Source organism: Athene noctua, chromosome 13 (genome assembly GCF_965140245.1).
Source record: "Athene noctua chromosome 13, bAthNoc1.hap1.1, whole genome shotgun sequence".
Classification (NCBI taxonomy): domain Eukaryota; kingdom Metazoa; phylum Chordata; class Aves; order Strigiformes; family Strigidae; genus Athene; species Athene noctua.
This window is the reverse complement of record NC_134049.1, coordinates 14,403,619-14,427,801: the sequence shown is the minus strand read 5'-3', so window position 1 is coordinate 14,427,801 and position 24,183 is coordinate 14,403,619. Positions and strand designations below refer to the sequence as shown.

Sequence of the window (24,183 nt, the reverse complement as noted above, 5' to 3'; positions counted from 1 at the left end):
TGGGTATGAAGGTAGGTGAGAAATCCAGCATCATAAATATGGTGAGGAAAAAGTCAGAACAACATACTGTTTTACAGCCCCTCAAAGTAGAACAGAGAAAAAAAATATCTGGGAAGAACTAATGAGCAGTTATACTGTGCTTATCTGCATATTATTTCTTGGCAAGTGAGAGATCCTTGTTGTACCTACCACAGCCAAAAATAACGCTGTTACTTTCATTGCTAACCATGAAGAATAAGGACTTCCAGGAAGGTCATTCATTGGCTAAATTTTATGTTAGGAAAAAATCTTTGTGGGCTCTGGTATATCCAAAACCAAGACCATATTGAGATTACATGTAAGAAAGGAACAAAACCAAATCAATTAAACAAAAATATTCTTTTAGGTTTTTATTTGAAATGGAGATTAACATTTATGCAAACATTCTCACCTGCAATTAATTACTTCTGTGACCAAAGTAGAAGAGAAAAAGGTTAACACAAAAAATAATATATGAAGCTATAATGGATCAAAGGAAATGGGTGGGCCCTGATCTGCTGCAACTGCTTGGTCACATTCATTATTTGTCTTAAAAACTGGTTTTGCCTGAACTTTTGGGGAAGTAATCTTTTAGATACTTGCCATGCTTGGGACAAAAGTAGTGGAGAAGATGAACTCTTCTTTAGTAACATTTAGAATGTGTTGTCTGTTGGGATATTCGAGATTTGATGGATAAAGATAATTTTACAAATGGAACTGTCGTCCTTCAACATAACAGTGCACAGTAATTGTGACCAAAAAAGTCCCAGTACCTGAAATACAGAATCTATCTAATGGACAGATGGATCTGCAAAAGTCACGGGATACTGGGAATCATAGTACAAGTATAATTCTAATGGTCCTTTCAGAATCTGTTGTTCAGCTAGTGCTGTTTCTCTTATTTTTGATAATTTGAAAATTAAACCAACTGCTGCAAAAATCTGTAGATAACAAAAGAAATAGTGGAATGATAACAACACAGACAACCAGTTCTGAAGAGGAGCTGGGGTTGCTAGCCTTACTGATAAGATGGCGTTTCAGTGTATTTATTTACACACTTTCATGTCAGAAACCTGTATTTTGGAAGACAATAGGTTTGAAAGGGAATTTAGGGTTATGGGACTCTTTTCAAAGAAGTTTGATCTCCTAGCCTGATTTAGGGAAAAAGACAGCGTGACCCCATTGGTAGGATTCTTTTAAACCGATACTGTACTCAGGAACAACAGTATGAACATCAGGGGCATTTATCATGATCCTCTGCTTTTCAACAGTTTACTTTCGTGAAAGAAGGGATATTCTTCTAAACACCGCACTCAGAAATCATGGAAATGTGCTGTTTTGGTTAATATTACTTCACATGCCAATATAGAAGGGAAACCAAACCTGTTCTTACAGATGAGAAAGCATTTCCAGAAGCATAAAGAATAAGGCACTTAAACATTTTCCGTTAACTATTCTTTCAGAGCATCTGCTTTTGAAGGTTGCTCTTCTTCCAATTTCAGTTTGTTTTCTGCTGTAATTCCTAGAATTGCTTCAATATCTTGAATTGCCATCTGTAGCAGATTCAAGTAATACCAGTTATTTAATGGGCATTATAATGAAATCCAGCAGCCAAACTGCACAGCTGGTAGTACTTGCCTTGAAAAGGTAACCAGAGTTTCACAGGACATGATGCACCAATTAAATTTACTGTTACACTGGGGCAATTATTAGTAAATATGTACAAATCTCAAGTAAATAAAAATTACAATTCGTTGCAATTTGTATTTCTAATTAACTAACAGGTGTTCTATTTTACATATGTAAATCACTGTTAACTCACTATGAAGAAGAGTTCTCTTATATTTTTCTTCAATGGTTGCTTTTCACTGCCTCATATTGAGGAAAGGGGTGGGGTTTTTGTTTGTTTATTCTGTAATGTTGAAATTTATGTATATCTTCTCTAAAACTATCCTTTCACACTCTGCTTGTCAGAAGAACATACAGTCAGCATTAACACTGGCAAGAACCTGATATCAATTATGTTATGTGATTTAAGATACCGATCTGTAACACAAGGCTCCCCTTCACCTTTCTGCAAAATGCTTACAGACAGGATCTGCAAAACTTTTTAGAAAGTTAAAGGTGATGTAGTTTAGCAAGAGAACTCCCTCTGGAAAGTTTAGCTATTCTCTGGAATCAAAAGGCAGCAATGTAATGAGCACTTGTTTTGAGGCACAGGGTCACATTCGTTATTGCTTTACTGACTCCTTTTGCCAGCAAGGTCATCATGAAGGAGCTTCTGAGTAAAGGTGGGCACTCCTGGGGGACGAGCCCAGCGCTTTGTCCTGCCTCCCCCCGTGCCACCCCAGAGCATCCTCCGGCACACGGGGATGGGCGCTGCCATCAGATTCAAAGAGCAGAGAAAATTGGGAACAAAATTGACTTGTGAAATTGATGGTGGGGTGAAAGATGTGAACTAATGGATTAAGTACTCGGTGGCTGCCTGCTTAAAAGAAATCAGTGTTAAGAATCTAAGGAACTATTATAAACTGAGAAGTTTGTTTCTAATTTAAGATTCCTACCTTGATGGTGTCCCTTTAAAATAAAGCAGATGATTGTGACAGAACTGTCTGAGGCAGTGCCAATAGCTCCTTTGCTCTTACAAAGGACAATCAGGAGCACTACATTACAAATAATTTCACGCTAAAGTATGTCTCTTTTCAAAGAAAAAGTTTCAGACTTAAATTTAACTAACAGGTTCATTGGGAGACTTACTATATTGACCTAGACACTGTAAAATACCGCTAACAATAAAAAAGGAATGGTTTAGCACTTGTTTATGATACAGCATGAGGTATTTTCAGCCCTTGTACAGAAATTAACCAGGATCGTTAGTTAATTAACACCTCACCTTAAAATTGGTCTCGCCTTGCATATTAGGTGCTGATATTTCTTGATGGATGATGAAGAGATTGCGAGCAAAGGTCATGAGGACCCCCTGGAGATCCTCTCCGATTGTTCTGTTAATGATATCCAAACAAATGAGTTTACCAATGATTCCCTTCACATGCTTAAAAACAATCGCCCTCTCATTTGTGCCTGTCTGGTGATGGAATTTAATGAGCATTTTCAATCTCACAAGGTGGCAATCTTCAGGGAGATATGAAAGATGAGGCTCCATTTTAACTTGTCAACAGAAAGGATTTGTGTAATAAATAATTTTTATTAATCAACTTAGCAGAAGTAAGCAGTAAGGTTTCAGCTACTCCAAGGAAAAGGCCACTGTTGAGTTAGGACTGAGACATTAGAACACTTTAAACACCTAGATTAGTTCAGAAGAACTGTTCAGGAGCATCAGTGTTCCTTAGATTGTTGTAGCTTTTGAGGCTTTGGTTTCTCAGAGCATACGATATTACAGAACAGGATATTACACTGAGGAGGAATGTACGTCATTTACTGGCGAGCTGACGATAGATCTCCAATGTAGTAAAATGGATAATAATTCACAGAGATGTTTCAAGTATTTCAGTGATTTTATAAGCTCAAATGCTTATATTCTTGAAAATATTTCCAAATTAAGATAATGAAATTGCATTGAAAATCTGATGGAAGACAAATCTGGGATCAGAATGTATGGCAAACGTATTTGAGAGTATTCTGGTAATATATTAATAATGGCCAATTCAAGCTGGTGATCCAAGAGATATTTTTACGTTTCTTACCAGGGGAGCAATACTGATGCATTGTTTCACAGGAGTTAGCAAGAATGTAGGTAGGATGTAGTATCTCTGACATAAGGACTCCAGTTTCCAAAGTACGTGGCTAGCAGTGAAATCACTCCAACGGGGACAAGGCAATCCAAGAGTCGCTGACTCTGGAAAGGGCAGGTCCTTCTCCTCTTTTCAGTTCCTCCCTGTCAATCTTGCACAGCCCTCATGCTCACTATATGCCCTCTCTGTGGACCGATTCTCTCTTAGCCTCTCAGAAAACCTATCCAGTAAAAGCCTTCTGCTGAGTTACTGACCTGAATCCTGGGGAGGGGTAAAAGTACCAGCGACAGCACAAAAGGAGGGTCAGGAGGGAGCAGGACTCCACAGCTGGGGTCAGGGAAGGCAAGAGCTGCATTTCAGCATCAGTTAGGAGAGATCAGCAGCTACTGGAACACTTTCAGATGCCTAAATCACTTTTTAAATGGCTCCTGTAGATATTTTACAAGTTCTTGTGTAGTGATTTTCTTTCAAATTTATCTCACAGCTCAATCATGTAAGCTGTCTGCGTTGTGACTGCAGGTGAGTGCAGTATAGCATGGGAATAAGCTAAGCTTTAATCAAACCCATTTCACTTGTGTACTGCCCGTAGCTCAGTCCCAGCTGAAAGAATCACAGCCCTAGAAACGACCTTTAGGATTCATTTAGTCCATGCCCTGTGCTGGGGCAGGATCAATGCTACTTCTGTCATCCTGACAGAGGTTTGTCTAATCTGTTCCTAAACACTGTCAATGACAACCGCACTGAACAATCTAATTAGTTCTTCCCTTCCCATCAGAAAATTTTCTTATGCTAAACATGAATCTTCCTTATTGCAAGTTAAGTTCGTTTGTTCTTGTCCTACTACTACCAAAGACATGAAAATCATATTTTTCCTTCCTGCAGAAGCTTTTCATGTGCTTGAAGACTGTTAGCAGATCTCACTTCAGCTGCCTCCCCCCACCCCTGTTAGCTGCACCTTGGAAGCCAGGCTTTCTGAACACAAAACATGTTCATTGCCTCCCTCAGAGTAGAATGGAAGGATTACTGCCAACGTCTCCTGGGTTATAGTTCACCTTTTCCCACAAGATCACGACATCGTGACTTGCGGGCAGTTTGTAAGCCACTGTAACTCACAGCTCCTCTTCTGCAAAGCTACTTGTTCCTCATACTCACTACTGCTATCTAATTTCTTGCACCTGGTTCCAACTGAATGTAATTCTATTTTTCAGATTGTTTTTCAATTTGTTGAGATAATTTTGAATTCTATTTCTGGCCTTCAGAATACTTGCAGTCACATTTGGCACTCGAGGAAGCTGTTCCCTTATCCAGGTCATTAATGAAATAGCTCCAGCCATCAAAGGAATACAGAACCGACTGAGCACAGACCGTTTCAGCCCTTCACTCATTACGTCGTATTTTGGCAGTAAACTTTACATAAATTCTCTCTGAGGAGAGGTTTTCAATCAGTGTATAGTAGATTTGTGCAGATTCGGCTTTCTTAGACTTCTTAGGAGAGGTTCATATGTCTAAAGAATTACTGAACTGTCAGACCTGCTGTTGCCTGACTGCTGTTGATCCCTTTGTGACGAACAATATAAAAAGGCATTAAACTTCAACCTCCTCTGCATCTTGTATAGTTAGGTTTTTAATAATGTTGCCTGTAAAAGTAAGCCCGTGCTAATCCGTGTGCTCTCACAGCAAGATTGCTATTGACAGTGAATCCAGCTCCTGTAAAGCTAATTGCAGCAGGTCTTTAGCCTGCAATGCAGTCAGGCTTTGATCTAAGCAAATTCCTGTACTTTTATTTCTTTATTACTAAAATGCTTAAAGCCTCCCTAAAACTTTTCAAAAGGCCAATTCTACAAGAAGCCATTATACTTTTCTGAACAGGAGGTGAGAGTCAGGGAACTCAAGTGCGTGGTGTTCAGATGGTTCCTTTCCTCACAGACCCTTATCCGAGCCCAAGCCAGCACACGCCGCGGCGTCGCTCTCTCAGATCAAGCATGTTCCCAACTGTGCATCGAGCTAGGGAACTGTCAGCATGGACTTACATCATTCCCAATCTGTAGCGCTTCTGATCTTCATACAATATAAACACTGTTCCCTCTTTTTCCTGTCAAATAAAAAGACAAAGTTGCTTTCATTACTCCTAAAATAGTGATAATTATAATAATGGTATTCTACAGGGACAGTAAGTACATAACCATCTCTAAGAAAGGCTGGTTTTGTATTGTGTGTAATGGGTTATTGCTCAGTGTAAGTAGGTTATTTCATTAACATTGTAGAGAATACATTAAAACTTTATGTAAATAGAATACATGTGGCAGAGTCTATTCAATAGCAAATACTCTTGTTCCAAAGCAGTAAGAGACAGTCATAAGTATCTTTAAAATACTGGCGACAGTTTGGTCAGCAGCAAAACTCACAGTTTGGTTTTGAGAGGCTCTAAGCAACAGTTACTGCATGTCACTGTGAGCAGGTGCCATCCCTGGGAGGGGTTTTACTGAGAAAACTCCTAAAATTGCATTTCCCAGCAAGCCCTGTGCCCTAGGATCTAAATCTCTATCTGCTCTTCTGTCTCACCTAACATCATCTAAACTCTTTTGCATTTCATTCTTGTACAGTTCTGTTCATAAGCCTTAAGATCTTCCTTCCCTAGCAGAGACCGCACTTTCATTTCATCATTCCTCTTGCTGTTCTCCACTGCCACCACCCTCTTGGCCTCTGAAGGTCTATCTTCTGAGTACAGAGGTGGGGAAGGGGCCGTGCGATGGCCCAGCGCTCTCAAGAAAACTCGGTGCTAGCAAGCCCAGCTCCTGGCTGACAGCCACAGTCACCGTGTGAACAAACCCGCCAGGATGGCATTCCCTCTGTAGTCTCTGAGAGAGACACCATCTCGCTCCCTGGCGTGTAACATAAACACATTGTAATAGTCTTCAGCCATCACTGCATCCAGTCTTAAGCCAAATCAGGGAGATATCTCAGCACTGCAGTTCTTCAAGACTTACACCCCAGCTAAAGTAAGCTGGCAGGTAAGTTTTAGAGTACTAGACTAATTTGTACAGGAACTACTGAAGACCTTTATGCAATTCAGAGTTCATTAATTAGCATCATGAAAACAGTTTAAAATAAAATTAATTCTGATTTATACCAAGTCCTCTTCAACAAAACTGTTGAGCAACATCTTGCTGTTTTTAACAGAACACTTAAACACTGTATTATGCCAAACACAACTCTTAAACTTTACATTGTGCTAAGTGGTTTCACCATATTAGAATTTACGTACAAAAATTATGCAGAGCGAATATCACATTTTCTGATCTTTCCTGTTCATACCTGGAGGTCAAATCCAACACCATGAGATTTACACATCTGGAGGAGAACATTATAGTAGATCACAGAAAAGCTGGAGTGCCTCAGTTGACTGCTTGCTACTGCACAACGGTTGCTTATTCGACAAGCCTAGAGAAAACGACCCAGGATTCTTTACTGTCGTAACAGTTTATATCAGAAACCAACAATTTCCAATTTAAGTGGCTTTTTTTCAGTGAAGTCAACATAGAGTAAGACTTCATTTGGAGGAACTCCTGTTCATCACAATGTCTACTGAACATAGACGTTTCCATGCAGCAAAATTAAATCCTCACCTCGCACTGTACGTGAAACCTCGTATTGTAGATCAGGTCTACAGAACCATTCTTTATGACCCGACCCACATTTTGATATTTTCACAGCTTCATTGGTAACTGAGTCCTGTGATATCATTCTGAGTGGATCCTCTGAATCCACCCTGCCCTGTGGTAGAGTCAACTCTTCCCAACAGCAGAAATTCCAAAGCAGATAATTGGTAGTTTTTGAAATTGGGTTTCTCCAAGACTGAGCATTCTGCTACAGCATTAGTGTGTATAATTTTTCCAGCAAGTCCTTGAGGAGACTAGGCACAGTGACTCCAAGGAGCTATACGGCTGGTACCAGTGGAGTTCATGCTATGGATAAACGTCAGTACTGCATTTGAGTTTAAACTCTTACCAGTGCTTAGCACAAAAGATTAGAGATGTGGCATTGAGTAGAACTGAACAGAGCTGTTTTCCTAAACAAGGCTCGCCTGAGATGTTATTTTTAATACTGGACTGTTCATTCAGAGTGCGGATACTGCACATCGAAGCATGTAATTTACAGTATTTTTTCTAAAATGATACTTGTTTTGACATTGACTCATTTAAGTTGACGTAGTTGAAATCCTTATATAATACATCTCTGCCCGAAAATTAATCATGTTTATAATATTCTGAGAATTAATAACACCCATTGCTCAAGTCATTAACTTAAAAAAGGAGCTTCCAAAATCTCTTCTCTGCAGTAGGGGACCACAAATAAATGAATGCTTGATAAAATAATCCAAGTAGCAGTTTAACAAGCGTAAACTTGAATGTGGCTGCAATAACACAGAACTATTGTTTAAGGGTTGGCATCAGGTTGATGAGGTGCTTATTTCAGCTACAAAGCATGCATACACATGCATAATGAACTGCGGTATGAATTATTAATGTGTTGCTTATTTAGCCTCATCTGTCTAGAAGATAATGTATCCTAACTATAATGAGTGATTGGTTTTGTACATAATTACAGTAGCAGCAGTATCTAGGAAATTTGTTCTTTCAAAGAAGGATTTCTAAAAATAAAATCATCACACAAACTCAGTTGCTGCTCCATTTTATCAAAATCAAACCTACCAGGATTGAAAATATATAATAAATTAAAAGGGACAGAATCATTATTAACATCATAATTTTACACAAAGTGTTTTACTTAATCATTCATTACAGATCATGTGCTGTAAAAAAACATTTGTCTCTTGGTTTGTTTGTTTCTTTTTCTGAAGATATTTTCCTGAGTGAGTGCATTTTTGTAGTTAACTCTTAAGGAGATAAAAACCCCAGAGATACAGAAAGTAGAAAAATAAAGGATATAGTGACAATTTATGTTAATTCTGACAGAATTTTAATTAAAAAAAGTTGCTACTTGATTACTTTTCATTTCTAAACTTGTACTACTGGGACTAATCATATCTAATTTACTTCTCTCCAACTAAAAGTGGTTGCTTGACAAGAACAATAGATCAAGAGCTCATTAACCTCTAAATTATAGTTCCATGACATTTTTGGAATGGTGCTACATTCCTCCTCTATGTATGAAAAAAAGGGAGCTGTGAATCTTCTGTCAAATGTGTAAAACGGTATCTGTTTTCTATCTGTATGTGTATATATACATATACATACATTTCTTACTCTCTGCCTTTTCTAAAGGGCTTTCTTCCCTTTTTAGAGGGCCAGTCTCAAAGTTCAAAGCCTTAGTAAATCCTGCATGGAGAGCGATCTAATATAACAAATCAGCATTATAAAGAGGTAACATGTTAACCATGCGTCTCTCGCAGTGTGTTTATGAGAGTTTCAAAGCAATACACAAATATTACTTAAAATGCCATCCCTGGCAGGCATTGTTATGGACACAGTCTGAAGGGTTTTCACAGAGGTGAAAGGTGAGATCCCCTGAGAAGAAAGTGCCGCAGCACTCCTCATTTCAGCACCTCAACCCACAGGCCTAAGCCTCTTGGCTTTGTGGGAGGTACCCACGCAGAGACACACGCCTGAATTCACAGCACATGGCACCGAGCATGGATGAATCTGACCTGGCAGCAGAAAACAGAAAAGCCCAGGTGTCCAAGAAGGCCAATGGCATCCTCGCTTGTATCAGCACTAGCGTGGCCAGCAGGGACAGGGAAGGGATCTGACCCCTGTACTCGGCACTGATGAGGCCGCACCTCGATTCCTGGGTTCAGTTTTGGGCCCCTCACTACAAAAAGGCCATTGAATGACTCGAGCGTGTCCAGAGAAGGGCAACGGAGCTGGGGCAGGGTCTGGAGCACAGGTCTGATGGGGAGCGGCTGAGGGAACTGGGGGAATTTAGTCTGGAGAAGAGGAGGCTGAGGGGAGACCTCCTGGCCCTCTACAGCTCCCTGACAGGAGGGTGCAGAGAGGGGGGATGAGTCTCTTGAACCAAGGAACAAGTGACAGTACAAGAGGGACTGGCCTCAAGCTGCGCCAGGGCAGGGTCAGGCTGGCTCTTAGGAAGTATTTCTTCCCAGAAGGGGTTGTTGGGCGTTGGAATGGGCTGCCCAGGGCAGGGGGGGAGTCCCCATCCCTGGAGGGGTTGAAGAGTCGGGTTGACCCAGCGCTGAGAGACCTGGTGGAGTTGAGAATGGTCAGGGTGAGGGTCATGGTTGGACTGGATGACCATCAAGGTGTTTTCCAACCAAGATGGTTCTGTGAAAATGGAGCATGGGGACTTCAGGGCTCGGCTGTCCTCCTGCTTGGGGCTGCAAATGGGAGCTGCTTCCCCTCGGGGTTTGTAACTCTGGTCTGGAGAGAGCGCGCAGGAGGGAGTATGACTGCATAGTCCTTCTTGGGGAACTCACCTCAGCTGGGGTGCTAGTAGTTTTTCTTCCCGTTCCAATGACTGTGTCCATAATTAATACTGAATATTACTACTGAACAGTTGGATGGATGCAGAACTGAGTGAAGGTTCTGAGAACCAACATTTGTGTTTAACGCAAGGGAGAGCTGGGAGGCATTTAGTTGTCCAGGTCCTTCTGCAGATGTAGCCCTGATTGTCTGACCCTCAGTTTTCTGCATGAAAGCATGAAGCTGGGGTAGAACTTCAGTCCTCTGACTTTTGATCCTAAATGAGAGCTTGTGAGCTGAAGGCTCGTATTTCTTCTTGACTCCTTTTAAGTTACTCGTAGAGGCAGGGCAAGGCTTCCACCTCCTGCCTTTTTCTTGCAATATATAAATTACCACATTTTTTACAACTTGAAAACTACCTGAAATATTTAGAAGGTTTTTGTCTACCACAAATCCATATTACTGAGTACAAAGGATGATTAGTTAGGACCCATAAGCATCCAGAACCCTTCATTTAATTTCTAACTCAATGGTATCCCATTTACTTTATTACCCTTGTAAAAGCTAAAAGTATTGGTTTAAAATCAGAAAGGAGCAGATTCAGCTCCTCTAGAAGAGTGATCTAGACAGATTTTATCTTTTCAGTAGTATACAGTAATAATTTTATTTGTAAACAAATCACTGCTTACAGTTTTTGTGTCTTCATGATGAATATGTTGGGTTTTCATTTTCTTTGAACCAAGAGATACTTCAAAGCGGTTAGAGTGACAATCCAGATTTCCATCTGTCACGTACAACATGAGCTGAGTCAAGGCCAGCTGGTCACTATAGCAAAGGTCAAGGTCTGTTGCCCATACCTAATCAAAACACAAACAGGTGCATTAAAATTAAAAAAAAAAAAAGAACAAGGAGGGTGAAACTCAGCCATCATGTAAAGGAACATCTATGCCTTTATTTTCGTGCATGTTGGCATGCAAACTTACGGTTTCCTTGTACTGGTGCATCATTGGCAGCAATAAACCACTTCCAAACAGGAACTTCAGAAATAACTTTTGAGAGAAAACCAAAAGGCTAAGGACAAAATAGTTACCTGTACTACCCAGATTTTAGCAACAACTAGAAAAAGTAGATAAATGAGCTCAACAGCTGTAAAGCCTGTATCACATTAAATAGGTAATTATCCAAATACTAAATATCACACCTAGATTTTTCAGCTGAAGAATAAATAATTACTGTTAAATAAAGTCAGCCTTGAGTTACAAATAGGTATTTTGAGATAGAAAAAAGGGAAGTTCCAGAAAGCAAAGCTAAACTGAGTAAAAGGAGTAGGGAAGTGTGAAACCTATGTGTAAAGATATGTATCGGTCATCACAGGGGTAGAACAAAGCCCGTTCCTGCTGCAGTGCCCGGCTTTATCAAACAGCAGGTACTTCAGCATGCAGAAGACTGTACAACTCACGGCACAGTTCTGCTTCCACTACCCGGCTGCTCTGTGCTGCTAACTCAGATTTACGCTCGCAGAACTGTACAAGAAATCGGACTGTGAGATGGTTGGGCTGCCAGTAGAAGGTGTCTGACACGCAGGACATACTTATATGAGGCAAGAAGAAAAGCCTCGTATAAACTTCAAGAATATTTCAAAGCATTAAAGCATGTAAAAGTCAGGCAGGATTTGTGAGGCCAGTCCACACCGAAGGGGTAGCAGAAGGAAGTACCATGCATTGCTTCTGCAAGGCTCCTCCACCCCCCAACAACCTCAGTGTGGCTTTACCCAGGAGTTTTTCCACTTAAAAAATGCTTGTGCCTACTACGCCAGTGAGAAATGTTAACGCACACAAATATCTGCCCTACAGTGGACCCCTTTAAAACAAATCTCGCAGTGAATGACTTGAATAAGCCTTTGAATGGTAAATGGCATCATTATAAGGATATTAAGAGGTCAGGCAGCCAAGGCCTCTTGGTAAACTGGAGTTAATTTCTGAATCATATGCACATAGTAATGCCCTTTTTATAATGGTGAATAAATCACATCAGTAACAGTTGTTAATATCTAACTGCCAAGTATCTGTTGCTGTATTAAATATCCTATTTGTCAACTTAAATATTTCGTGCTGCATGGTATAAAATGCAAATTGGATGCTAATGGCTGGCTTTACTTAGTAATAGGGGAATGTTCCCTAATTATAATGCTTAATTTTCTTCAATAATTTATTCTTTATCATCACTTCTGCAAGACAGGAAGGAACTTTCATATTGATTTTTACTTTTCCAGTATGTGCTCACCTTTTCAATGAGCTAAATAATAATGATAAACTCTACATACTGTAGAAGTGTTACATTAATTTCCATAAATATTGACAAATCAGGAACAGCCAATGTGTCTTGAACCTTGTTTGAGTTGGATTTTAGATGCTCAATTAAAGTTTTGCCCGCAGGAAGAGATGGGAGGGCTACACAAGGGGATGAGGGACTACTGAAAATCTTGGCGATCCAAAACCCAAGTGAACTGGTTGCTCTTCATCCAGCCCCTGATATTACACCAGCATCGCTCTGACCTCAAAGTCTACACCAGCACTATCTAGAAGGTTTGTTGGTGCACAAACAGAGGAGCAGGAGGCAACTTTGACTGAAGGCAGACCGTAAATGGCTGAGAGGGGAAAAGCAGAGAACCCGAGCAAAGTCATCACGGTGACTGTAGTGCATCTGGGTATCTGGCAACGTGTAGAGGATGGGTTGAGCATTTAACAGCAGATAAAGCGTTAAAAAATGCAGCCTGGCAGACATAAACAGCCATTAGCACAACAGAAATTCATTACACCCTGGTAAAGATTCAGACAAACCGTACCAAGCTGCGATAGCACCTATGTCTTACAAGACTTACTCAACAAATCCCATATTGTCAGTAACTAAAACTAAAGTATGCTCAAGTGACACTGTTTTCATTTCAGATGTAGAGAAGAGCCCCATTAATTACTCGTGTGATACGTTTCACATCATCTGAACAAAAACCCAGCATGCCAACCTGGCTCCAGCACCCCGCTGGCACCTTCCCAGTCGCTGCTCTGGGAAGGCACAGAAGCGCTCCTGGATCCCTGCGCCGGGGTATGGCTCCAGCCTCATCTCTGCTGAGGCAAGGGGCTGTAACATGGGGAAGAGGAGGAAAAACCTTTTAGCAGGGCAAGTTTAGTGCTGGAAGTCAGAGAACAACCACATGCCAGTTGGTGTTTCTGTTTGCTTGCAGATGTAACGAAGGAAGGTGTCCATCCCCTCCCTGGCCTGGTACTCCTTAATGTTGCACGGAAGGAGAGCTCTAAACACCTACTTCAGCTTCAGTCACAGTTACATTCTACATATGTAAAGTCATTGTGGTTTTTTTTTTTTGTTTTTTTTGTTTTTTAACTATAAGGTATAGATCTCCACAAGCACAAGGGGGAGGAAGGAAACATGGCTGGAAGCCACCTGTCCACCTCCTTTCATTCTGGGCCTGAGGCTGAACCACCCTGACTGCCTGCTAAAGCAGCCAAATGGTCATTACTGTGTGCCAGCTGGGATCACCCCCAAGGATCCTTTTCCTGGCTCAGGACTGTCAGTGAACACTATGTTGTGGCCATGTCCCTTTCTGCCCTGGATGTGTCCCACAACATCCCTAATGTGGGGAGAAAGGAAGAAGGATCAGATGGTATGAGATTCCAGCTTTAGCCTAGCCAGGGCTTCCCTTTTGCCATGGAGATCCAGAAGTGCCCTTTAAACCCCCTTTGTATGGCTACATAATTGGCAAGACACAGGGCCTGGGCCATGGGTCTAGCTTTATTTTCATGGATAATTTTTCCCCATTTTATTAGTTCAAATGCAGGCCAGATCAGTAACTAGTTGACTGAATTCTTCAGTGGAACAATTTCTAAGTCCCATTCCAGTTCCTGAAGGTTACTAACACTTTTTGCAAAATTACAGCCATCAGACAATAGGCAACATTTTTGGTAGTTTAGAGCAAGGATGAAGGTTCGACAGGCCCGAGTCTGGCTGGTGGAGCTGTGTGAAGACAACAGCTCTGCAGCTGCTTATAGTGCTCTTACTCTGGCAGCAGGCAGTGGCTGGCTGCACGCTGAGTCTATCAGTCCGGCACCTTTTCACCAATAATATATAAATATATATTCCCAAATGGAAAGGGCTGGCTTATTATATCATACTAAGCACATGTTGACCATATTGGAGTTCGCAGGTATCCCTTGAGTGTAATGACCTAAAATTAATTGTAATAAACAAAGAAAAGAGTGCCAGAATCCTTTATATCTGTCTCTAAAGAATTCTAATTAGGCAAACTCCATAGCTGATGACTTCTCACTTTCTGTTGTCACCAGGATCATGTTAAGATCATGTATTTCCAGTGCTTTGACGGTGCTCTTTGGCATGCGGAGCACTACACTACATTGGTACAGCAGTGGATACGAACAAGAACATGAACTGAGAAAAACATCTAATGTTAGAGCAAGGAGAGCTACACATCACGTGTATGGCACCGGTTTGGGCAGTGTAATTTAGACATGCCTATTGTTCTCTCTTCTGCCATTTTGAAATGTCAGAGCACAGGAAGGTCTTAGTGGCTGCTCCTTCCAGCTCGGCAGTGCTGGTGCTGCTGGCCAGCCTTAGAAAAGCATCGTGCAGCATGTGAGCAAAGAGGGAGGCCCAGAAAAGAGGGGATGGTGGAGGAGAAAGCAGCATTAACAAAGGTGCTACCAGTCATCCCAAACGGAGACATGGCTCTTCAACGGAAAGAACAGTCTCTGGGAAGGAGGATGGCGACTAGAGCTGATTCCCCAGACAGCTCCTCCAGCAGCTTGGAGGCCCGGAGCACCGTGCAAGGAGGCAGTGCGATTTAAAGACCTCCAACACCGCTCTCCACCACCACTGGGATTGGACTGAAGGCTGTGCCCATGTATTCTTTGGTTCCCTGCATGCTTTGCAGCACTAGATTGGACATGGCAAATGAAAGGACACTCATCATTCTTGACATTACCACCTGGAACTAGAAGGAGCTCAGGCAAGCGCCCTCTATTAATGCCTTTAAAAACTGTGAAATGTAGAAGCAGCTGAAACCAATGCAGAAGGCGGGGGGGGGGGGGGAAGTAAGAGTGGCACTACATGAACCCTAAAGAAAAAATATACAGCATCAGATAAAAGCAGTGAAGAACAGATAGAGTTTCCAGCAAGGCCTAGTGTTACAGCAGAGCAAAGAACAGCCCTTTCCAGCATGGTTCCCACTTCGAAGGGAGGAGTATCCTCCCTGTTCAGTGCCAATGGAGCTGTAAAACAAGTGACATTTCTAGCTGTGGCAGACTTTAACTGAAAAAACCCTACGTGCAGAAACATGAGCCTACCAAAATCAGTTAAAGGCTTTTCACTTTCTCTCAGGACATAGAATAGTAGCTGTTCCTGCAGTCTGTAAAAAAATCCAAGACACTCAAATGAAAATGTTTCTTAGAAACATCAACTCCACCTTTGTGGCACGTAATCTTCACAACAGTTTAACAGCTCCACAGAGCTCCAAGCACAGGCAGAACAAACGAAACATCAAACCCGCTTATTAGTGTGGACTGTTCTCTTAGCAAGGTACAAAGTTCACTTAGGTTCAGCTCTCTAGTAACATCTATTGAATTGCAACTGGTTTTCCTTTGAAGTAATATAAAATGGGAGTGTAAAGCTTCTAGAACGCCTTGAAAATCAAGGTTGTGGTGTTTTGTGGGGTTTTCATATTTTTTTTAAATTGCATGAATATATTTCCATAGTCCATAAAGCAATGTCTGTGGAGGTTAAGCAGTTAATAACCAGTTGAATTATGATCTCCTCCAGTACATCAGCAGCTGCTAGAAGGCGGCCTGTGCAAAGGTCAAGTTTAAATAAAGAATGATACAATCATACAGATTAACAAATATCTATTACTTGAATCCGTCCTCATTTTCTGAGGATATACAACAAGGGCATGTCATATGCGATCGTAGGTATTTATAATTGTAGGTGGAGGATTGCATGGCAAATCAGCAAAACATAAAGAGCTTTCACCTGAGATTTGGGGACTTCAGGACACTTATGTGTTCAGAAATTAAACTGGAACCGAGCTCACTTGTGAAGTCTTGAACTGATAATTGATTTTCAAACAACAAATGAAAGTTCAAAGATAATCAGATCTGGGCTTTGATTATGACTTGCAATTTTTTTTAAAAAGTAGTGGCAGCAGTTAAGATTTTACATAGTCTTAAAAGTGATTTCAGATTAAGCTAAGCAAAGCACAGATTAGGACTTTGGAGAATCCCAGCACTGGAAAAAAACATAGTTAGAAATACATCCTGCACGACTTACTAGATGTTTGTCCAAGGAAATATGATGAGGTTTGGAATTGCTCCCTTTTACACAGGCTGCCAAGTGACGCTCTCCTTCCGCACGCACAGCTTAAGGGCCTGTGCTTCATGGTAAAGAGATCTCAAGTGAATAAAGTCACGATTGTAGTATAATTCTTTACAACTGCCATAAAAATGGTTCAGCTTTAAAATGTAAACTTGAGAAGGGAAAGAAACATAAATTCTTAAAGAGATACTAAATTACAGCTTTTCTTTCTCCAGTTTAACTGTTTTATCTGCATCTAGTATTGATGTCTGCGTTATTGTAAAGAGCACACCTGCTATTTTTAAAGAAGTGGTTGAAAGACACTGTAAAAATGTCAATTAGTAAAATATTAATGCAACTTGGACGTTAAAAGAGAGCTGCTTTTCTGACTTCCAAAATTCGCAATAGAATTGATTATTTCAGCAGCGATCGCAGACAGGATCTTATCCGGCTGCCATCTCGTGGCAGCTGCTGGGATGGTCTGGTGCTGGCCCGGTAACTTAAATTCTGAGGCTGTAGAACTGGCCCTGACCCCTACCCTGCTGAATGCAAGATTGGAAGACGGTTAATGAAAACACTGTGGCTCTTGTTTGAAAACAACACACAGAAAATGCTACATTCTGTCTGGAGAACTCTTGAGACGCAGATGTGAATACAGAAGGATGCATCCCACCCAAAGCATTAAATCAGAACACCAGAGCTGATCGATGGGCTTCAGAGGCTTTTGTACTCGGCTCCTCCTAATCCCAGACCTGCCTGCATGGCTGGCGCTGGCTGGGCCCTGAAGCTGCCCTCCTCGGGTTCTTTTAAAGCCACTGGACCAGAACAGAGGGTGAAGATGCACCTAAACCTTCCCAGCTCTAGAATTCTCCTTTCCGTGTGTTCTGCCTCATCTTTTCCTCTGCGCACAGTTTAATCCAATGTTCCCTCACTACTGCTGTGAACAGTGTGAGGCTGTGCAAGCTATCAGAGCAATGAAAAAGGTGAGTTATGACCTCACTTCTCCAAATTATCTGTCTCCAGATCTCTGGAGGTAAGTCAGTTTGTGCATACAAGCAGTCCCACTCAATTAAATGGACTTATTTAAGTGCAGCTCCTTGACAAGTTGGGACCTGAGCAGCATTCAGTCAATACTGTGCAAGATTTTACTTCCAGAGGTCAAGGCCTTGCTCTTAAAGACCAGCCTTGGAAAACAGAGTGGGAATCAGAAGCGATTCAGACCAAGCTACGCTCCTAATTATTCTCCTCTACTTTTTTCCCTGAAGACATTTAAAACAGCGTGTCTCCATCTCCCTTTCCCTCAGAAACAAATCACAGATGCTTATAGATAGAAATAGATTCCTGAGGCAAACAGAATTGTGTCAAGTCACCGGCTTCCTCTGCCCGCAGCTCCCTGCCGGGGTGCTCACAGCCAGGCAGCTTGTGGCAGCCGACGTAATCCCGCGGGTGCCTTCGCCCCGCTCAGCCCCGCACAGCGTTCCGGGGTGGGCAGTGCAAAGCGCGACGCAGGCGCCTTCCTCAGCTAACCCAGCACCACGACTCCCGTTTTGCCTCGGAGTTACACATGAAATAAACAATGAAATGCAAGAAATGAAGTACAATGTGTGCTAGACCGCAGCACAGACAGGCACTACCCTCCATACAACCAAGCTGCAACCTCCTCCAGTTCTATCATAATTTAAGAAGAGCTCTATGTAGATGGAGGAAGTATGACCTGTAGAGTTATTTGCTGTACGTAGAAGCAGCGGCAAACAGGCCAGCTGGGACTAACACACGCAGTGACAGACTGAAAAGCTTCCCTGTGAGGACAAGGGAAGGGGAGCTGTGAGACACTTGGGTACCACAGAGAAGTGCATGGAAAGCCCAGTGGAAATACAAGGTGGTGTGTCTTCTATCTGAAAGGTTACGGCATCACCCTGTTCTTCCGGGCCTGAGGACAGCAGCCCTCTGGTCGCCTTTGGTGAGTGTAGACCATGAGAACTGCAAGAGAGTAAAGATACTGCTGTGTCTGTGAGGGGCACAAAGCTCTGTGGTGGCCCAAACAGAGATTACCTTCCCATTTCTGCGTTTGCTCTGGCTCCCCACTGCCCTGTGTGTTTGAGACATGCGTTGTTCCTCACCCATCATGCAGTCTCTTTGCCACAGCAATACAGCAAAAGCATGTTGAAGGAAAATACTCCCTAAGAGTAGCAAATCTTGAAAAATATAAGTAATACCCCATTGTTCATCTAAAAATTAATTCTATGCTTATGACATAAAGGATTTTCAAAGCTTTCAGTTGAAGAGCCTGAAAGTCAAAGTACATGCATTACTTTCCTCTGCTCTGAAGCCCCCTTCGCACCAGTGCACAGGGGAAGAGCGTGTGAAGCCATGGATTGCAGCAGACAGCTGCTCCATCCGCAAAGGCAGAAATATGTTTTCACTTATTTGGCCCTGCACATTTCTTACAGAGTTGTATTTATGTAGCATGTAACTTTATGAACATTTCAGGGATTTTTAAGTATTTAAATATTCAGACTGTATTGGTAACAGATGTTCAATGATATATTTAATTTTTATTTTTACTGAAAATATCACGTTATCTGTAAATGATATTTTCTGTAAAATGTAACTTTGAAAGAATGCCTAAGTATGCTGTACTTCCAGGAAATGTATCAGAGCCTTTCAGCTACTGCATTAAAGTGGGCACTTCTGAAATTAGTGAGCAAATGTTCTGAGAGTCTAATAGGATTTCTTGTTTGCCAAAAAAATAGTGCTTTCAGGAACACAATCTTTTGTGTAATCTCTCTCTCCCAAGACAGATGGCATCATTAATTGCCTCTACATCTAGTTAAATTTAAAAACCTGTGCTTAAATAATGTTAAGGTTGTGGTACATGCTGACAAACATAGGAAATATTAAAGTAGAATCAACTGGAAACGAGGAAAGAAAACAAATACAGAACAGACAGGAATAAGAAGAGGCCACAAGAAACACTGACTGATTTACTACATCCTTGTTCATGCCAGGAAATGTTACAACCTGAACCATCTAGGAAGCATTTCTGCGTTTCGGTAAACTCCTGGCTTGAGTGAAGCAATTGGCAGAATTCCCATCGACTTCAGTGGGTGAGAATGTCATCCCTTAATCTTTTTAAAGCAACTTTACATGGAAGGTGTCCAGTGTGGCTTATCCGCAGTTCTAATTACAATGCCTGGGTAAATACATCTGGGGAGTCAAATGTAACTGTGATCTGTATTTCAAAGCTAACATTATTCTGATTCTCTGGTTTACCACAGCTACCCGACAGTGGTATCAGTTACCAAAAGCCTGATTTTAAGCCTTCTCTGAGCTTAAAATGGAATATAATTATCATCGCCCTGCCAAAGAGCCAGCTTTTGCCAATAGATACCATATGCTAACTCTTTGGTTTTAAATACAAGCCCTGTGTTTAAAGCCTTTTCTCACACCACACAAGCTGTGATTTTCAGACACCCAGGAGGAACAGACCCCTGAATGGGTTTGAGTGCTTACAGCCACACCAGCCTCTCAAGTCAACCCATACTACACAGCCGAGCCCAGTAAATACAGGTATGTTCCCTTTTACAGCAAAGCACAACACTGGGAGGGGCCTAATTGAAGATTGTAGAAGAAAATAATGTCAAAAGACTGAAAAACCAAGGAGATGCATTGGAAATACAAGAAATAATTGACACTTGATGCTGAGATCTTGAATTACAGAATCACAGAATCATCTTGGTTGGAAAAGACCTTGAAGATCATCCAGCCCAACCATGACCCTCACACTGACCGTTCTCAACTCCACCAGATCCCTCAGCGCTGGGTCAACCCGACTCTTCAACCCCTCCAGGGATGGGGACTCCCCCTCTGCCCTGGGCAGCCCATTCCAACGCCCAACAGCCCCTTCTGGGAAGAAATACTTCCTCAGAGCCAGTCTGACCCTGCCCTGGCGCAGCTTGAGGCCATTCCCTCTTGTCCTGACGTTTGTTCCTTGGGTCAAGAGACTCATCCCCCCTCTCTGCACCCTCCTGTCAGGGATCTGTAGAGGGCCAGGAGGTCTCCCCTCAGCCTCCTCTTCTCCGGACTAAATTCCCCCAGTTCCCTCAGCTGCTCCCCATCAGACCTGTGCTCCAGACCCTGCACCAGCTCGTTGCCCTTCTCTAGACACACTTGAGTAATTAGTATGTATCCATATGCTAATTCTGTATTTGTATAGTTGTACCCAGTAAGCTCAACAATACTATTCATCACTGGCAAGAAGAATTTTATGTTCTTTAAAAGCTATCTCATTTTCTTTAGTCTTTAGACACAAGGCCACTAGCAGAACACTGAACACTCACTCTCTTCACCCAGATTTTACTTCATTTGTTTTATATTAGTCTGGCATTATGCTTCAGGCTTTTATACCTGGCTATTATAATATTCAATCCTATTGGCCGATATCAATCAGATTTGCAAGAAGGTAGAATCATCAAATATATCAACTCCCATGAGATTCCTAAAATAAGTGGACAGAAGAAAGAGACTTTACTAGTGACCTTACAATGGGAAAAGTGCCAGGGTGAGTTCAGCTGGAAAACATGTGGGAACTTCTCTTCAAGGCACAAATCTGTGGGAAGCCTGGCTTCGCTCTTTATAACCTCATGGAATTGTTTTTATTTTTAAACAGAATGCAGTATTCAGTAATGCCCTTCATTTGATTTTCACATTGTCTGACTGGTGAAAGAAGTTAATAGATTATGTTGTGAGAAAGAAATCTGACTTTATGAATAAAACAAATGCCAGATTACTGTAGCATAGAAACATGCCAGATTAATATTTTGTTACAAACTATGATCAAGGCTGATCATCAACATTCATGCCAGGGATTAAATTACTACTTTAAATCCATTCTCTTAGCTATTTTCCTTGGCACTGAAAGCAGTGTGTGTTGGCACAGCATCTTCCATCACCTTATAAGATCTGAAAGTTCAGTTATGGATCATAAGGGGAAGTGGCCACCTGTCCTCTGCTTCCCTGCCATCCACCATAGGCAGCAGCAGATTCTGGAGTCAGTGCCCTTCTGCTGTCTTGATTTATTATATTACTTTTTACGTTGTCAGAAGTTCTGATACAACTGACTATGAGGTTTGGCTGATAGGCTGGCTGGTAAACTCTGATGGGGAGGACTAGGGTCACTTGAGTGGTTCTGATTTTACCTTTCAAAAAGACCCCATTACTCATCTAAACAAAAGACTCTTCTGGGCAGGATTCCATGATAAAACATTTATTTAGTCCCTTCCATTCTGCCTGATGTAAGGCATGCAGTGCTCCAGCACTCCAAAACTGCACCGGTTTCCTAGCAGTGTTTTCCTTTCTAGGTAATTCAAGGTGTTAACCTTAGAATATAATTATTTAAAATGTTGTATTCTTCAGTCTAGACTCCCAAAAAGGCCACCCATCTCTTCCCACATCAGTGCAACCTGGGCCTGCAGTTAATTCATCCACCATATGACGTTTTCAGGAAGAGGTAGGATATACTGTCAGCCACTACTGTAGAACAGAATTTCATAACATGTCACGCAGTACCTGGATCTGCTGATCTTCTGTTAAAATATTTTTAAATACTCTAAAGCAAACAAACTACCGTGTATGCATTCACGCTGCATCAGAAAGCAGCGTGTGGCCTCAGGCTGCAGGAGGGGAGCGGGAATGGTGTCAGGCACTGCTCTGCTCTCGAGCGTGACTCGGTACCATGCATGCAGGAAGCCTCAGAGCTTGGATAAACCAAAAGCGCTCCATAAAACCACTCAGAAGCCTGTGCAGCCCATGTGGAAACTCGTTAGGACAAGGATCTAGAGAGGGAATTCCGCAGTAACGTTTGTGCTACAGAGCTTAAGCTATTGATGAGAGCGTTTTAAGAAGTTACTGCTCCTCAAGTGAGATGGTGTAAAGGCACAGCAGTATTGCTCCCAGGCCGCTCCCATCTGGGAAGCAGTGCGGGTGCAGTTCTGTCCCTGCCGCGGTATCTTTAATCACATGCACTGTCACGTGACACGCACTGACCTCACTCTGCATTTTGATAGTGGGGGATAACTTTGTATCTGGTCTGAGATCACATCTCTCTTTTCTTGCAGTAAATTCTTCTCCCAGACATTCTAAAAGCCAAGTGGAGAACAAAAGTGGTTTGAATGAGCATGTTCTCCTTTTCATTCACAATGAACTGACACCCCACAGCCAGCTGTTCTGCACCAGCTAAGAGACAGTAACTCCTGACCCAGGGCTGTAACTTCTTGAAACATGGTAACTGGACTGCTTTCCATTACCTCTCTCTACTTAAATTAGCCATTACGATGTAAACCACTGCCATCCTATTTGCTATAAGAAATCGTCAATATCCCTTCTTCCTCAGATTCATCCTCAAACCTTAGATCTGCATTCTCACAGACACTGGTTTACTCAAGAGAGTACAATAATCCCTGTAATTATTTTCACAGAGCAAAATACAAGAGATTCAGAACACTGAAACTAAAATCATATAAACAGCAGTAAGACCATTGTCTGTAATTACCAGTTTAATGCAGAATGTGCATTTAAAAAAAGTCATTAGAAAGAATTAAAATATTATTTTCTTATCACTCAGCTTTGAAAGCAGCCCTGCAAGCTTTGTTACTCTTCAGGCTGATGAAAAAGGTTCCCCAGACTCACCTGGCAGATCAGGTCTAAATTTTATGCTATTGCTAGAACAACAATGTGCTTCATCTCCTTCTCATGGCTCCACCAGCTTCATGGCTTAGAAATAAAGTTTGCTCAGAAGGGCAAAGCTTTCTTTTGATATCTGCTGGAATCGGGTAGGAAAACAGACATTTCTTGATCTCAGGTGTGAAGTAACATATCTGCCCCACTCACCTGCTGCTCCATCGTTTGTGGATGGATGAAAGTCACAAAATCAACTGAGAAATAACCAAGCACTCCTTTAGATTTACAGGCTTCTCCAATTTTGAAGCAGAGTGAATTAAGAACTGCTGGATCAACAGAACGTTGTGGAATGGTAGTGCCAGATGATCGCAAAGGACCGTCAGCATGGAGCTGGTCTCCAGATGACACTATTTTTATCTTGCCTGTTGGCTCTATCAGCATATCCACCGTAAGGTTTGTGACATTTTCAGAGAGCGGGAAGGCTTCTATCACACCACCTAGTAAGAAATGAATTAGCTGTTAAGCTAGTAATCAAATTCACATGTGATGCTCTTCAGAGTGCACAGAATGAAACCATCCAGCTCCTATTGTGCTCAGACATTGCAGGCAGGACTGCTATGGAGCTACAGTGAGTAAATAAATGTAATGTGAGCAGCATAGCTAGAACCCATGAATCTCTTAGAAGAGAAAGAAGGTATCTCATCTACTATAGCACCATACCGTTCAACCAGTGGCTTTTGAGGTTCAGATGCTTTGCAACCAGTTCCAAACTGGATCTATCACATATCTGACAGGAGAAATATGCTCTTCGGTAGCATGAATGAATCTGGCACTGTCCTACAGCCCAGCTAAATACCAGGTCCAGAACAGCAATGAACACACAATGCTGGGACCTCAGGGGGAGTGGTATCTGCTGT

At 41.9% G+C, this 24,183-nt stretch overlaps 1 protein-coding gene across 5 annotated transcripts in view; it reads right to left on the bottom strand.

Moving 5' to 3' along the window:
- Positions 1–406: 406 nt before the first annotated feature.
- IQCH (IQ motif containing H) overlaps positions 407–24,183 on the bottom strand; it is a 73,198-nt gene continuing 49,421 nt past the window's right edge. For all 5 annotated transcript variants that reach the window (XM_074916943.1, XM_074916946.1, XM_074916945.1 and 2 more), the window contains 6 exons: positions 23,477–23,763; positions 10,900–11,067; positions 7,086–7,211; positions 5,801–5,862; positions 2,912–3,020; positions 407–1,571 (listed from right to left, as the gene is read on the bottom strand). In XM_074916943.1, coding sequence (XP_074773044.1) covers positions 1,470–1,571; positions 2,912–3,020; positions 5,801–5,862; positions 7,086–7,211; positions 10,900–11,067; positions 23,477–23,763 — 854 coding nt within the window. In that variant the 3' untranslated portion in view covers positions 407–1,469. The remainder of the gene's footprint in view (positions 1,572–2,911; positions 3,021–5,800; positions 5,863–7,085; positions 7,212–10,899; positions 11,068–23,476; positions 23,764–24,183) is intronic.